The 14,830-nt window shown below is 50.2% G+C and overlaps 1 protein-coding gene and 1 non-coding gene across 6 annotated transcripts in view; both read right to left on the minus strand.

Moving 5' to 3' along the window:
- Window positions 1-14,830, minus strand: part of LOC113834516 (plectin) — a 67,113-nt gene that overhangs the window by 33,515 nt on the left and 18,768 nt on the right. For 2 of the 5 annotated variants that reach the window (XM_027404149.2, XM_027404148.2), the window contains exon 1: window positions 1,692-2,449. The exons of the other annotated variants lie outside the window; for them this stretch is intronic. In XM_027404149.2, the coding sequence (XP_027259950.1) occupies window positions 1,692-2,232 (541 nt within the window). In that variant the 5' untranslated portion in view covers window positions 2,233-2,449. Of the gene's footprint in view, window positions 1-1,691; window positions 2,450-14,830 lie in introns of those variants that run through there. 5 annotated transcript variants of the gene reach the window in all.
- On the minus strand, window positions 11,793-11,895 carry LOC113834525. Its single transcript, XR_003483090.1, has one exon. It is a non-coding gene; the product is annotated as a U6 spliceosomal RNA (small nuclear RNA).

Here is a 14,830-nt window from a genome sequence, read left to right on the forward strand (position 1 = left end):
AACGGAGGCCATGCTGGTGACCAGCACTGTTGCCAAATAGATTTAATATATAACCCACTGGAGGGACCATGCTATAGAAAGTGACAGTCTTTGTGGCACACGGCTTGCTGCATTTTAACCCTAAGAAGTCCATGGTTTTAGGTGGCATCAGAACTGCCCCAGCCTATATGTGGAGCTATAATGCCTCTGTCACCAGCCACACCCAGCACCTAAGGCCACAGCTCAGTCCTGAGGGTGTGGGGAGAATCTCTGCCTGGGGCCCTGACTCACTCTGGAGCCTATTTCCTGTTGGAAACTCTGAATTGCCACAGGCGGTTGTGGCTGGGAAGACTGAGTCACCTCCATCAGAGACAAGGGAGGGAAGCTTGCCCCCCTCTTTGCCCACTACAGCCACACCCAAAACCCCTCCTAGCCCTGCTGCCAACTGCTGGCCCAGTCCACAGGAGGACAAGGAAGCAAGGCAAGAGAAGCAGGGGAAGGCTCCCCTCCCACTCACCACACCCAAAAGGAAAGGACTAAGACATAGCCATGGTTACAGGGATCAGGAAAGGCCACCAATTTGCCTAAGGCCATGGAGAGAGCCCAGAGGCCATTGTCTACCTTCAACTTCCCTGGTCCTTCCAGGTATACTCATTACTCCAACAAGCCATACAAGTCCAACCCAGAAAGGCCAGAACTGAGGCTTCTGCTCAGGCACCTGTGCACAATGTAGGGTCTATCCCTCACTCTAGACTCCCTTTCCCACCCCTGGAGAACAAGCTCCTCCCCACATAGAGGAAGGCGGATACCAGGCTGTTCTGGTGCCTGCCTGCATAACATGGATAATGTTGGGGGTCCTGGGATGCCTTAGCAGGCACAAAGGACAATGGTCCCTGGAGAGCCTGCATGAGCCTCATGCACAGAGAACATAAGCCTACCCATGTCCAGTTGGTAAAAGGGCTTAAGGATAGAGGGAGTGGCTTCTGGGAGCCCCTGGGCTAATGGGGTCTTGTTCCATCCTCTAAGATCTGGTTCTTAGAGGGGGAGGGGGGATCTTACCTAGACCACAGGCTGAGCTAACACTGCCCCCCCACTCCCACATGCCCTGTCCTCTGCCCTCCTAGACAATGCTGCAATCTGGCCTCTGCCTTTCTTCCCATCTAACCCTAGAGCCACTCCACCTCCAGATCATGCCAACTCCAAGCAGGCCAAGCACCCAGTCATGGGGACCCTCTGTACTATTCATATGATACAGAATCTGAGCCCACTTGGCCATAGGAGAAGACAGACTCAAGCCCCAATGGACAAGTGGTTTGCCTGGGCCAGTCCCATGCCAGCAGCTCTTCCACACACCCACTTCTGAAAAGAGTTGCCTCCAAAGGCTGCTGGGGTGGAAAGAAGAGGCCGGTGGGGGCAAGGACAGTACCGGAGAGGGATACAAACAGGACTATGCCAACAGCTGGTCCTGCCAGTCTTAGGGCCTGCAGGCCCCGCCCCCACCAGGATTTGCCTGGAGGAGTACAAGCCACGTGGGTCCATTGGCTAGAACACCCAGCAGCCTCAGGCAGAAAGGGCGCCACCTGCCGATAGGAGCAGAGCCCATTCACATACCTCATGCTGCCCACCAGAGCCCACCAGACTTAAGCCCAAGCACCAAAAACACCCACTGTCCCTTCCCACCCCTCTCGGCCTGGAGCCGAAATGCAGCTGACCTGTGGCTGGGGCAGGCTCCCGGCCTGGCCTGGCCAGGGTCCCCAGGGTGGTGGCAGACACCACAGGAGTTTCAGGTGCCCCCTCCTCAGGCTCCTTCCTTCGATAGACCTTTCGCTCCTCACGGACAGGGTCCTCAGCTGGCAAGGGACCCCGCTTTGGTGGGCAGCTCAGGGGGCCTTGCATGGACTGCACATGGGGGGAGCGACGACGTGCAGGCATCACCATGGCAACAGGGCGGCGCACACGCTGCAAAGAGGCAGGCACGATCTCTGGTGGCAGGTGTAGGTACTGGCGTAGGTGGTCAATGCCCTCATTGGTCAGGTACCAGTAGAAGTGGCGCCAGGCAAAGGTCTCCCGCACCAGGCCCCGAGCTCTCAGTGAGGCCATGGCACGCATGACCTGTAGATTGGTGACGCCAGGCACATGGGGATGCAGGCTGCGGGGCCGCCGGTCCTTCTTGGCCACCATCACTCCCTCACGAAAGAGCACCTCATAGATGGCCCGTAGCTGGTCCAGTGGCATGAGCATGCCTGCCACCATGGCTGCTGGAAGTCTGCCGGTCAGCACAGTAAGGGCAGGAGGTAGGGCACAGCCAGGAGGCTGATGAGGCTCCTTTGGCACAGGATGTGGCAGGGGCCACTGGCAAGAAAGCAAGCAGGCTCCGGTTCTAAGCACAAGGGCACAGGCTCAGGGGCAGTGTGGCTCCAGTGCCTGGCTCTGTGAATTCCTGCCGGCAAGGCTGCCTGTCTGAGCCTCCCGCCTGCCCGCCCTCCAGGACGCCTAGGCCGGCCCCCTCTGACTCAGCAGCAGGGCCGGCCCCTCCCACCCACTACTGGCAGGGCCCCTTAAAGAGTGGGGGGCACCAATAAACTACTCCTCCCCTCCCAGGCCACATATAGCTCCAATGTCAGAAGTTATTACATCAGTTTCTAAAATGCTTCTTCGAGGTTTCCAAAACTGTGAACGGCAGGGTGGGGTCTAACATGGATCAAGACTCATCCCCAAAAGATGACAGAATGGGCAGAAAAAGGGTGGCAGAGAGAGCAGGAGAATCCTCATGGTAAGGACACCCCTCCACAGAGATTGTGATCTCTGGGGTCACTGGTTCACAGCCATCTGAAAGGAGGGGTTGCCTGAAATGGAAAACTGAAAGCCCAAGGGAAGATTAGAGCTCGGAGAGGAATCTGGAGTCTGGGAGGCATGAGGGTGGTGGCGGCAGAGACCTGAAAAAGAGCAGGGGCAGTATCCAGAACACACAGCTGGCTTCAGGTACCACTGCTGCTGTCATCAGAAAAAGAGAGGGACAGTGCCCCTATCTCCAAATGACCACAAAATTTAACTCCCATGCCAGGCCAGATTAGGGGCCCATCCTGAAACAAAGGCACTTTCCAGCCCAAGACCTCTGAAGAAAGCTCAGGGTGGAGTGCTCTGGGTGAGGCCTCCATCCACCCACACCTCCAGCACAGCTGTTGGAGGCCAGGGACTCCCAGCTGCCACAGGAAATCAAAGTCACCAAGTCCCTGACACCTGGGATTGGTGGCCCTGCCATCTAAAAATTCCCTACCCCCAAGCAGCCTGAGTGTCCACTTGTGGCCAGAGGGGCAGGTGCTGGGGAGAGGACACAAGGACACCATCAGGGACTGAAGTGAAAGAAAGAGGAACTCTCATATGCCCTAAGGACTGCCTAGCACAGTGGTCAAAACTGCCAGGTCCTCACAACTGAGGGCCCAGCATGGATATAGTCTGTGATGGGTGCCACTCAATACCCCAACTCTCTGTGTTGTACCACACCAAATCCCCAAGCCATTAATGCTCTCCCTAATCGGACACACCCATTCCCACCAAGCACTGCAAAACCAGGAACTGATTATAAATAGGGCGGGGGGGGGGAGTCCTGTGGTGGGAGGTACTGGCCAGCGGCAGGCAGGCAGCCAACAGAGCAATGCGTGGGGGCGGGTTTATGGGCTGTCACCATGGTGCCCCAGCAGACTCCAAACATACAGACACAAGCCGGTGGCGGGTGGAAACTCTGAAGGCTCAGCCAACAGTTCCTAAAGCCCTCCCTGAGGCCAACTCAGCCAGCTCACTGCGGCAGGGCTCTCCCTGTGCCACGCCCTCGGAGCCCAGCCCTGGGAGGCGGGGCAGCACTAAAGCAGGTCTTGGAGACCTAGAGCGGATAGTCACCACACACTGCCATCCCTACAGCACCTAAGGACCCTCCACACCAGTGTTTTAGTTTTGGGACCAGTGCCAACCCAGCCCTACATCTAAACAAGTTCCTACTCACTTGGCTGTCCCTCAGACACCTCTCCCCACTACTCTATGCTTACGTCATCCCCACTCCACATCTGCACCCCCCCACCCCATCTTCTGACACGGTTTCCTAACTTAATTCCACCAAATCTCCAACCCCACACCCACCAAGCCAACACATATCTCACTACCATCCCCAAATGATCTCCAGCCACACCTAAAGTCCTCTGAGCCCTTAGACCTGAAGTGTCTTCTGTCCAGACCCACGTGAACGCCCTTACAGTCACTAATTCAACCCAGCCACCATCCCCATCCCACTCCTAGGCAGGAGAGGGCAGTAGTTCCCAGCTCCTGAGCAAGGGGCTAGGCAATCTCTCCTCCCTCCCGCCAGCCAGAGCACCTGCAGGCTGGAGACCGAAGGGAGGAGCCTAGAACAACATGTCCTCCCACATCTGCTCCCACGTGCACAGGCATACACACAACCCTGGTCTGGGTTTGTTGGTCTTCAGGGTCCCGGACTTGGGAGAACTCCCTGTGCCCTACCCTATCTTGCAGAAACACTGAGAAGTTGCTGATTCAGCACTGAGAGACCAGCGAGCTCCCTGGCCGGCCCCTTTAGGTTTCCAGAGCAACCAGACAGCGCCCTTGGGCAGTCCCTAGTCCCCCAACCCTGGACAAAGAGCCACAGTGTGGCCTTTCCCAGGGCTAGCCCGTCTGGCGCCTAGTGCCTTGGGCATGAAGGTCCCCGCAGGCCTACGCTGTCCGCTCAAACCCCAATCTGTGAGGCATCTGGCCAAAGCGGGGAGTGCAGGCTGACTGCTCAAGGGCTAAGCTTGCACCCTCCCACTGATGCTGCCGCTGCAGCCCGCATTACCCAACGCAGTACTCTCTGCAGGGCTGCTGCAGGAGCTCCTCTCACCCAGTCCTAGGAGGAAACCTGGAAGGGCATGGACCTAGGATCCTCCATCTCCAGCTCAGCACCTTTCAATGTTACCTGGCAGTCGCTGGTGGGATGTTACACCCAGACAGAGAGGTCACTGAGTGTCTGAGAGTCAGGCTCCTCCAGACTGTACCTTTGAGAGAGCTGATCTCATGCTGGATGGCTCTCGAGGGGTCCATGTCTTCACTTAGGGGCTGAGGACGGTGTGCTGCAGCCACTGTGTCCAGGACTGCACAGCACCGCACTGACCAAGGCCAGCGCTGCAGCCTGAAGGAGGAGCTGTGAGGTGTGGGGCAGGGCTTGCTAGCCAGAGGCAGGGCTTCTGCTGATCAATGTTCAGGACACTGTGGCCCAAAGCGCATGCTCCAGGCCATGCACCACACTGCCCCTCCCCTTCTACACAGCCAGCATGAGCTTCCTAACCAATAAAGTCCAGCCCAACTACCCAGACAACAGACAACAGCCAAGTATGTATGCACAGCCAGCTCCACAGTCCAGGGCTCTGCTACCTGAGACTGCTATGAATGACCTGCAGGTTGCATCTGCACAGGGCCTGCACCTCTCACTGAAGCCTCAGCCACCTATCTGCTTCTGAGGGGACACACTGTCTAGATCTCCAGCTGTGCCCCATAGATGGAACTGGAGGGCAACCAGCAGTGTGCCCCTTCTCTGGGTCCTGTCCCATCCAATTTCTTCAAGTGTGATACTTGGTCACTCCACCATCCTAGGCTCAAGATGCTTGTATGTCCCAGCCTTTCCCTCTCCAGCCAGACTCTTTTTATCATGCCTGGTCTGTCCAGTTCTAAGGTAACCCACTTCCCACTAACCCTGTGGCTCAGGGCACACCTTTGGGGTCACCATCCCTCATAGCCAGCCCCACTTATCACCACTTCCACTGCCACCCAGCATGACATGAGATTCCTAGCAGGGTCCAGTCCTCTGCTCCTGCTCCACTACCATCACCAAGAAGCAGTCAACAGCTACTCTGGATCAACCACCAGAGAGGTAGGCAGCTCACTGTTGGTAACTGTCTGCATCCTAGAATGCCTGCAGAAGATCAGTTCTACCCCCTTCTGTGTGGCCGAGGAAGTCGCAAGGGTGGACCCTAGGTCCTCTGTGCTGGGTAAACAGTGAGGGACAGAGGTGACCACCACAGGAGGGTTCCCGCCTCCCTCAGTCTCCTGTCATACTCAAGTCTCCACTCTTCTTTGGTTGTCTCCAAGACCCTCTGCTGCCTTCTCAGATCCAGGGTACCCATCTTTCTGCAGACAGGTTTACTACTATGGGTCAAGTCAGAGGCACGAGGCCACGAAAATGGCACAGGAGCAATAACATCCACAAACCTAGACTAAGAATCCAGGTATCAGTCCCATTGGGCTCTTAAAACCCCTCTGCCGGGGCTGGAGAGATGGCTCAGAGGTTAAGAGCACCAGCTGCTCTTCCAGAGGTCCTGAGTTCAATTCCCAGCAACCATATGGTGGCTCACAGCCATCCCTTATGAGATCTGGTGCCCTCTTCTAGTGTGCAGATATGCATGGAAGCAGAATGTTGTATACATAATAAATAAATAAAATCTTTTAAAAAAAAAAACCCTCTGCCCCCATTCCTGACATCTTTGGGATTCAGCCGGTCTACTAGTTTCCAAACTTGGGGGAAATAGTAAAGAATTGAAACATGATTTTCAACATGCATGGTGGTTCACGCCTTTAATCCCAGCACTTAGGAGGTAGAGACAGGCGGATCTCTGACTTTGAGGCCAGCCTGATCTACAATGGGAGTTCCAGGACAGCCAGGACTACACAGAGAAACCTTGTCTTTAAAATAAATAAATAAATAAACCCACTCACAATTTTCTAAATACTCCAGCTTAAATTCCTACTTTTTACTAAGTTATACCTGGACAAGCTGAGATTCAGCCTACAAGTAAACAAATGTTATGTGTGTCCGTGTCCGTGTCTGTGTCTGTGGATGCCTATGTGTGCGGAGTGTATGCAGACTAGAGGCAAACTCAGGTGTTGTTCTTCAGAAGCTGTCCACCTTGTTTACAAGAACAAGTGCTCTTAACTGCTGAGCCATCCCTCCAGCCCCAAGAACCAGCAGATCTCACAGTTGGAAATGAAAAGGGGCCTGGGGGCAAGAGAGGTGTCCTTGGGGAGGAAGCAGGATGGTGACACAAAAGCAGGATGTCCGTTTCTCCATCTTCGTTTGATGAGAAGCAATGTCTAGTCCCTCGCCACAGTGCTCGGCTTTCCCCCTCACCCCCTCCAGCCTCACTGCCCAGATTTTGTGATTCTAGGTCCCTGGCAATCAGCTGTGGATTACAGACAAGTTTTACTTACAAAGCAGTAGGACATTCACTGCAGCCTTGCTCAGCAGCATGGGGCACAGCAGGAAACCCACCACCTCCAGCTTGTTCTGGCTATTTCAGAGAACAGGCGGTCTGACCACACACTGCTCCCATGGTGACTAAGGGTCCCATCATGTCATCTGGCCTAGGGACATACATCCCAGACAAAGCCAAGGCCACTTGAAGCTTTCTGACAATGACCAAGAAAGGAATGAACACGCAAGGACTCTAGGAGCTAGACCCTCCCCTCTGTACACAGAGCAACCCTTCCTCACAGGTGCCCTGTAACCCTAGCAAGCTTCGCCACGGGTCCAAACCAAGGGAGAAGCTCTGCTCCCACCCACCCTGCACATCAGATGCTTCACCCCTTGAGGCCCTGGGCCTCCCCTTAGTTCCTTCAACAAGCTGGTTTCAACCTCAGGCTGGTGCTCCCCTTGAGGCGCCCACCTTCAAACCTGTCTGTCCTCAATGGCAGCCTTTTATGTTAGTGGGGAGTGGCCCAGTTGGTACTGTGCAGGGTAACCTATGACAGCTGTAGATCATGTCAGAAGATAGCTTCCACCCCAGGAGACCAGACTCAGTAAAACCCCACCTCCAGGCCTCTGGAGAAAGACCTCCCCATCTGTTTCTTGGTATCTGACCCTCCCTTGTTCACCCCTTAAGCTGTCACCACAGCAAACAAGGACCTAATGAAGACGTGAAATTTTAGAGCCCAAGAAAGCTATATTTCTGAGGAATTCCACACTACTGACTACTTTACTACTGAATTGAGGAAAATTGTCTAGGTGAAGCCTTGGGTCAGTAGTTAAGAGTACTCTTGCAGAGGACCTGGGTTCTGTTCCCAGCACCGACAGGACAGTTCACAGTCATCTGTAACTCCAGTTCCTCCACGGGTACTGTGTGTACATCACGCATATATATATATATATATATATATATATATATATATATATATAATATTTCTTTAAAAAAATAAAAGAATGGGGCTAGAGAGATAGCTCATCAATTAAGAGCATTGGTTGCTCTTCCAGAGGACCTAAGTTCAATTCCCAGTACCATGTAGCTGCTCTTAATGATCTGTAAACCCCATTTCCAGAATACCTGACTCCCTTTTCTGGCCTCTTCAGTGGTACACAGACATACACGCATTCAAAATACCATAAACACAAAATAAAAACAATTTTGTTTTGTTTTGGTTTAGTTTTTTGAGAAAAGGTTTCTCTGTGTAGCCCTGGCTATCCTGGAACTTGCTCTGTAGACCAGGCCAGCCTTGAACTCAGAGATCTGCCTTCCTCTGCCCCTCTCTAGTTCTGGGATTAAAGGTGTGCACCACCACTGCTTGGCTTAAAAGAAAGTGATAATTTTTTATAGTTTTTTCTTTCCTTTTTTTATTTAGAAACAGTCATTTACGAATCAATCCCTCCTTCCCGCTCCCTCCCATCCTCCCATATCCTCTACCAAGCCCCCCAACCCATCCCCCACCCACTCCCCAAGGAGGGTGAGACCTTCCATGGGGGGGTCATCAAAGTCTGTCACATCATTTGGGGGAGGGCCTAGGCCCTCCTCCATGTATCTGGGCTGAGACAGTATCCCTCCATAGGGAATGGGCTCCCAAAGTCCCTTTGTACACTAGGGACAAATACTGATTCCACTGTTAGAGGTCCCATAGCCTGCCCAGGCCTTCTTACTAGCATGCACATTCAGAGGGATTGGTTCAGTCCAATACTGGTTCCCCAGCTCTATGACTGGGGTCCGTGTGCTCTCACTGGGTCAGGTCAGCTGGTTCTGTGGGCTTCTCCAGCACGGTCTTGACTGCTTTGCTCATCCCTCCTCCCTCTCTACAACTGGTTTCCAGGAGTATGGCTCAGTGTTTAGCTGTGGGTGCCTGCTTCTGCTTCCATCAGCTTCTGGATGAAGGCTATTCAGGGGGCCTGGTTTGGTCCTATGTTGGTTCCCAAGCTGTCAGACTGGGGTCCATGAGTTCCCACTTTCTCAGGTCAACTGTTTCTGCAGGTTTTCCCAGCATGGTCTTGACCCCTTTGTTGGTCACTCCTCCCTCTCTGAAACTGGATTCCACGAGTTGGGCTCAGCGCTTAGCAGTGGATCTCTGCTTCTGCTTCCATTAGCTACTGGATGAAGGCTCTAGGATGACATTTAGGGTAGTCATCTTTCTCATTATAGGGGAAGGGCATTTAAGATAGCCTCTCCACTATTGCTTAGGTTCCTAGTTGGGGTCATCCTTGTGGGTCTCTGTACAATTTCCTAGTGGCAGATTTCCCTTTAAACCTATAGTGGCTCCCTCTATTGATGTCTCTTTTCCTGCTCTCCTTCCTCTATTCCTCTCCCCAACTCAGTGTTCCTGATCCCTCATGTTCTCCCCCCTTCTCTTCTTCCCTTCTCTTTCTCCCTCCCCCCACCATGCTCCCAATTTGTTCAGGGGCTCTTGTCTTTTCTACTTCTCTGGTGGATCCTGTATGGCATTTAGGGTAGTCATTATTCTCATTATAGGGGAAGGGCATTTAAGGTAGCCTTTCCACTATTGCTTAGGTTCCTAGTTGGGGTCATCCTTGTGGATCTCTGTACAATTCCCTAGTGCCAGGTCCTCCTTGTTTCCTTGCTTCTCTGGAGGTGTGGATTGTAGGCTGGTATCCTTTATTCTATGTCTAAAATCCATATATGAGTGAGCACATACCATGTTTGTCTTCCTGTGACTGGGTTACCTCCCTCAGGATGGTGTCTTCTAGTTCCATCCATTTGCCTGCAAATTTCAAAATTCCATTTTTCCCCACTGAGTAGTACTCCATTGTGTAAATGTACCGTATTTTCTGTATCTGTTCTTTGGTTGAGGGGCATCTAGGTTGCTTCCAGGTTCTGGCTATTACAAATAATGCTGCTATGAACATAGTTGAACAGATGTCCTTGTATGAATGTGAATGCCTAAGAGTGGAATTGCTGGATCTTGAAGTAGACTGGATCCATTTTCCTGAGAAACTGCCATACTGATTTCCAAAGTGGCTGTACAAGTTGGCACTCCCACCAGCAATGGAGAAGCATTTCCCTTTCTCCACATCCTAGTATTTGGGCCTTAGAGGCAGGGGAATCGGAGTTCGACCACTAGGAGTACACAGAGAAACCCTGTCTTGAAAAAACAAACAACAAAAAACTATCATCTTTTAAAGGGCCAGAGGCAGGTTCAGTGAGTAAACTGCCTGCTATGCAAGAATGGAGACCTCAGTTTAGATTCCTAGGCCCCAGGCAAGCCAGACATTATGGCCCATTTACAACCTCCGCACTGGGTGGGTGGAGAAAGGAAGATTCTCAGGGCTCGCTTGCCAGCCAAACTAGTCTAAATGGCAAGCTTCTGATAAGTAAGAGAAACTGTCTCAAAAATAATAATAATAAAATAAAAATTAAAAAATACAAAAAATAAGGAAGAATACAACCAACAGAGGAAGACACTGTGAACTGAATTCTAGCCTGCGCGCGCGCGCACACACACACACACACACACACACACACACACGCACGCACGCACGCACGCACGCACGCACGCACACACCCACTCCAGCACCACACATTGTCCAGTAATCTAGGCATGGTAACTCAAATCTGTAATTCCAGCACCCAAAGACTGAGGCAAGAACATTGTGAGTTTGAGTCCAGCCTGGCTACATCTTGAGACTTAAAAAAGGGCAGTGGTTTGGGACCAGTAAACTAGGAAAGATGTATGTTGTTACCATGAGGATAATGTCTCTTTGAAATCACAAAGACAGTCCCAGATGCTTCCTCACTATACTGACTATGGGAGGGTGTGGCAAAAAGGGCGTGAGAGAACAAATGGAGAGAGACAAGTGTGGCTGGTACCCTAGCATCAGGACCAGCAAAGCTTTCTGTACCATCTATTGCTCCTCTTAGCATCCAAACAAACTCAACCTATCTCTGACCAAAATAAGTAGAGTTCACTGGACTACTGGCTTCAAATACATTTTCAAAAGACCCAAGAGTCTGGGTGCAGTGACTCATGCCTATATAATCCTAGCAATCAGGAGGGTCAGAATTTAAGGTCAAGCACAGCTACACAAAGGAGTTTCAGGCTGCCTGGGTTAGATGAGATTCTATCTCAACAAAGAAAAAGAAAAAAAACCCCAAGATATATAAGTATGTCTCACTGTGTATCTTTGGCTGGCCATGAACTCACAGAGATCCACCTGCCTCTGCCTCTAGAGGGCTGGGATTAAAGGCATGGGCCACACCCAGCTAATTCTGAGTCAATAGTCACCATTCAGAATGCAGCTGTCCAACTGCCCAGATAACTGTACTCAGTAAGTTGACCTAGGCACAGTCACTAACTGGTTCTGGTCAACCCACTTGCTGGCGTGGGGAGGAGACTCTGTTAACATTGACCTCATCTGCTCATTTATGTAATGATAAAGACATATTATTTCTTTGAAACTGTTAACATGGACTCTAGAAAGATAGATGTCCATTCTCTTTGGTAGTCCTAGGAAAAAATCAACCACAACATCAGCAAACATCTTAGAAATTTTTTTTAATTTGTTTCTTAATATGGAATACTTCCTGAATTTGAGCATCCTTTGCACAGAGGTCATGCTAATATTCTCTGTATTATTCCCACTGCTGTATAAGTGCTGTCTGAGAGAGCTGAGGGCTGGGGATGCAGCTCAGTGATGGAGCATCTGCTGAGCACACACACAGACCCCAGCTGGATTCATCCTCAGCACTGGGGATTGGCAGGGGAGGAGGGCGTTTTAAAAAACAAAACAAAACTGGGGCTGGAGAGATGGCTCAGTGGTTAAGACCACTGACTGTGCTTCCAGAGGTCCTGGGTTCAATTCCCAGCACACATGTGGCAGCTTACAACTGTCTGTAACTACTGTTTCAGGGGATCCGATGCCCTCATACAGACATTCTACAGACAAAATACCAATGTACATACAATAAAAATAAATAAATTAAAAAAAATAAATGAAACAAAAAAAATATTATCTGTCAGAAGTTCAAGGTCATCCCCAGCTACATGGAAAGTTTGAGGCTAGCCTGGGCAGGGGGAGGGGTGTCACATAAATATTAGAGAATTAACAGTCTTCCTCCCATCGGGCCCCTTCATGATCCCAAACATAGCACAAATACAATCGCTTCCTGCTCATTCCTCGGGTTTCCTTATGGAAAATAATCAAGTAAATACTAATATGATCTTGATTTTTCTGCCTTCTAATGTAAAAGGGTGACATCTGATGCACATGCTTCAACCATGGCTCTTCCATCAACCCCATACCTTGGTGGTCTCTCACACTCTTGCTCCCTAAGCGGGCACACGGGAGGGTGGCCTTTCTTTTTTTCTTTCTTTCTTTCTTTCTTTTTTTCTTTCTTTCTTTTTTCTTTTCTTTCTTTCTTTCTTTTTTTTTTTCAAAACAGCATTTCTCTGTGACTTTGGAGGCTGTCCTGGAACTAGTTCTGGTAGACTAGGCTGGTCTAGAACGCACAGAGATCAGTCTGTCTCTGCCTCCCGAGTGCTGGGATTAAAGGCTTGCACTACCACCCAGCTGATTTTTGGATTTTTTACCAACATGATAAATGCCATTTGGTGTAAATAAAGCCTAAACTTTGAAAACCAGAAATTCAAACAATTTATGTATTTATTCACTGTATGCTTGTGGTAGCATAGAGGAGGTAGAAGTCAGTTCTCTCCTCCCACCGTGTGGATCCTGGGGACAAATTCACGTCCTCAGGCTTGGGAATAATTGCCTTCACCATCTGAACCACTCCCACCTATATATCGGTTTATAATTTAAAAACTAACAATAGCCTCAATGTCCTAGGAGAAGGAAATGGTCTAATCAGATGTGTTCACTGCTGAGGTTTGAATGTGGTTTGTCCCCTCCAAAACTCATGCTGAGGCTTAACTCCTCAAGGTAAAGGGACTGAAGCAACAAAACTTAAGAGAAATAATTAGCTGTTTAAAAAGGATTAGTGTTGTCTCATGGGGGTGCTGTCTCTCAGGGGACAATATTAGCGTTTGCCAAAGCAGACTGTTCTCAAAGAGCCTGGCCCTTCCCAGGGTCTCTCTTCCACAGCCATTAGCCCACTCTCCCACCTGATGCCATTTACTCTACTGGAATCCAAAGGCTCTCACTCCTCACAAAGAAGCCAACCAAATGAAGCTGTTGACTGTAGACTTTCAATCTCCAGCACCTCCAGCTAAATAAGCCTCTTTTCTTTACTAAAACATCCAGTCTCACCAGGCCTTCGGAGGCAGAGGAAGGCAGATCTTTGAGTTTGAGACTATCTTGGGTGCAGAGTTCCAGGACAACCAGGGCTATACAGAGAAACCCTATCTCAAAACACAATAGATAGGTAGGTAGATATAGATAAAACAGCTGCTAAGGTTCACCAGGTACCTTTTTTAGCTAAAGCCCTAGTTGGCTGGGTTGCAGAGATAGCTCAGTGATTAAACACATTCACTAAGCCGGGCACTGGTGGCGCACGCCTTTAATCCCAGCACTTGGGAGGCAGAGGCAGGCAGATCCCTGTGAGTCCTAGGCCAGCCTGGTCTACAGATTGAGTGCCAGGATAGGCTCCAAAGCTACCCTGTCTCAAAAAACAAACAAAAACAAAAAACAAAAAAAGCATTGACTGATCTTCCAGAGAACCGTTCTATTTCCAGAACTCACAGGGTAGCTCCCAACCATCTGTAACCCCAGTGCAAGAAGAGCTCCACCTTTTTCTGGTCTCCAAGGGCACCATGCATGCAAGTGTTGCACAGACCTACACACATTTTGGCAAGAAACTTATACACATAAAACAAAAATGTAAAAAAAAAAAAAGAGAGAGAGAGAAAGAAAAGAAAAAAAAAGAAAAGAAAAAAGAAACACCAAGCAAAAGACCTAGTTGCTAAAAAATTGTTACAAAGGTCTAAAATACTTCATAACACTACATCATAGAGTCACCAGTAAAGCTCCATAATAAACATGGAGCAGGTGTAAAACATGCCTAAGTCGCCGGGCGTTAGTGGCGAACACCTTTAATCCCAGCACTCGGGAGGCTGTGTGAACCTCTGTGAGTTCGAGACCACCCTGGACTACAAGAGCTAGTTCCAGGACAGCCTCCAAAGCCACAGAGAAACCCTGTCTCGAAAAACCAAGAAAAAAAAATGCCTATGTTTTACATCAAACACTAGCTAACAATTTGAAGCAAGAATGAAATGGCAGATCCCCAACACATACATCGATGTCCCTGAAATTTATAAATGTGAACTTACTTGGAGACAGATCTAATTAAAATCCCATTATTTTAGGAGGGGATTATTTTTATTTCAGGAGGTCATCCTGAATTATTTAGGTGGTCTTACGTCTAAGGACAAGTGTCCTCAGGAGACACAGAAGAGGAAAAACACAGAGGCAGAGACTGGAAGGGTGTAGTACGAGCCATGGAACAGGACAGCTGGAGGCAGGGCAGGATTTTCCCAAGAGCCTCCAAAGGAAGCACCCACCAATGTTTGGATGCTGGACTTCTGGCCCGCAGTGGTCTAAAACAACCAAGGAAATTAATGCAGATATTATTACAAGGTGGCACACATC

This window comes from Cricetulus griseus, chromosome 2 (assembly GCF_003668045.3).
Source record: "Cricetulus griseus strain 17A/GY chromosome 2, alternate assembly CriGri-PICRH-1.0, whole genome shotgun sequence".
In the NCBI taxonomy this organism is placed as follows: domain Eukaryota; kingdom Metazoa; phylum Chordata; class Mammalia; order Rodentia; family Cricetidae; genus Cricetulus; species Cricetulus griseus.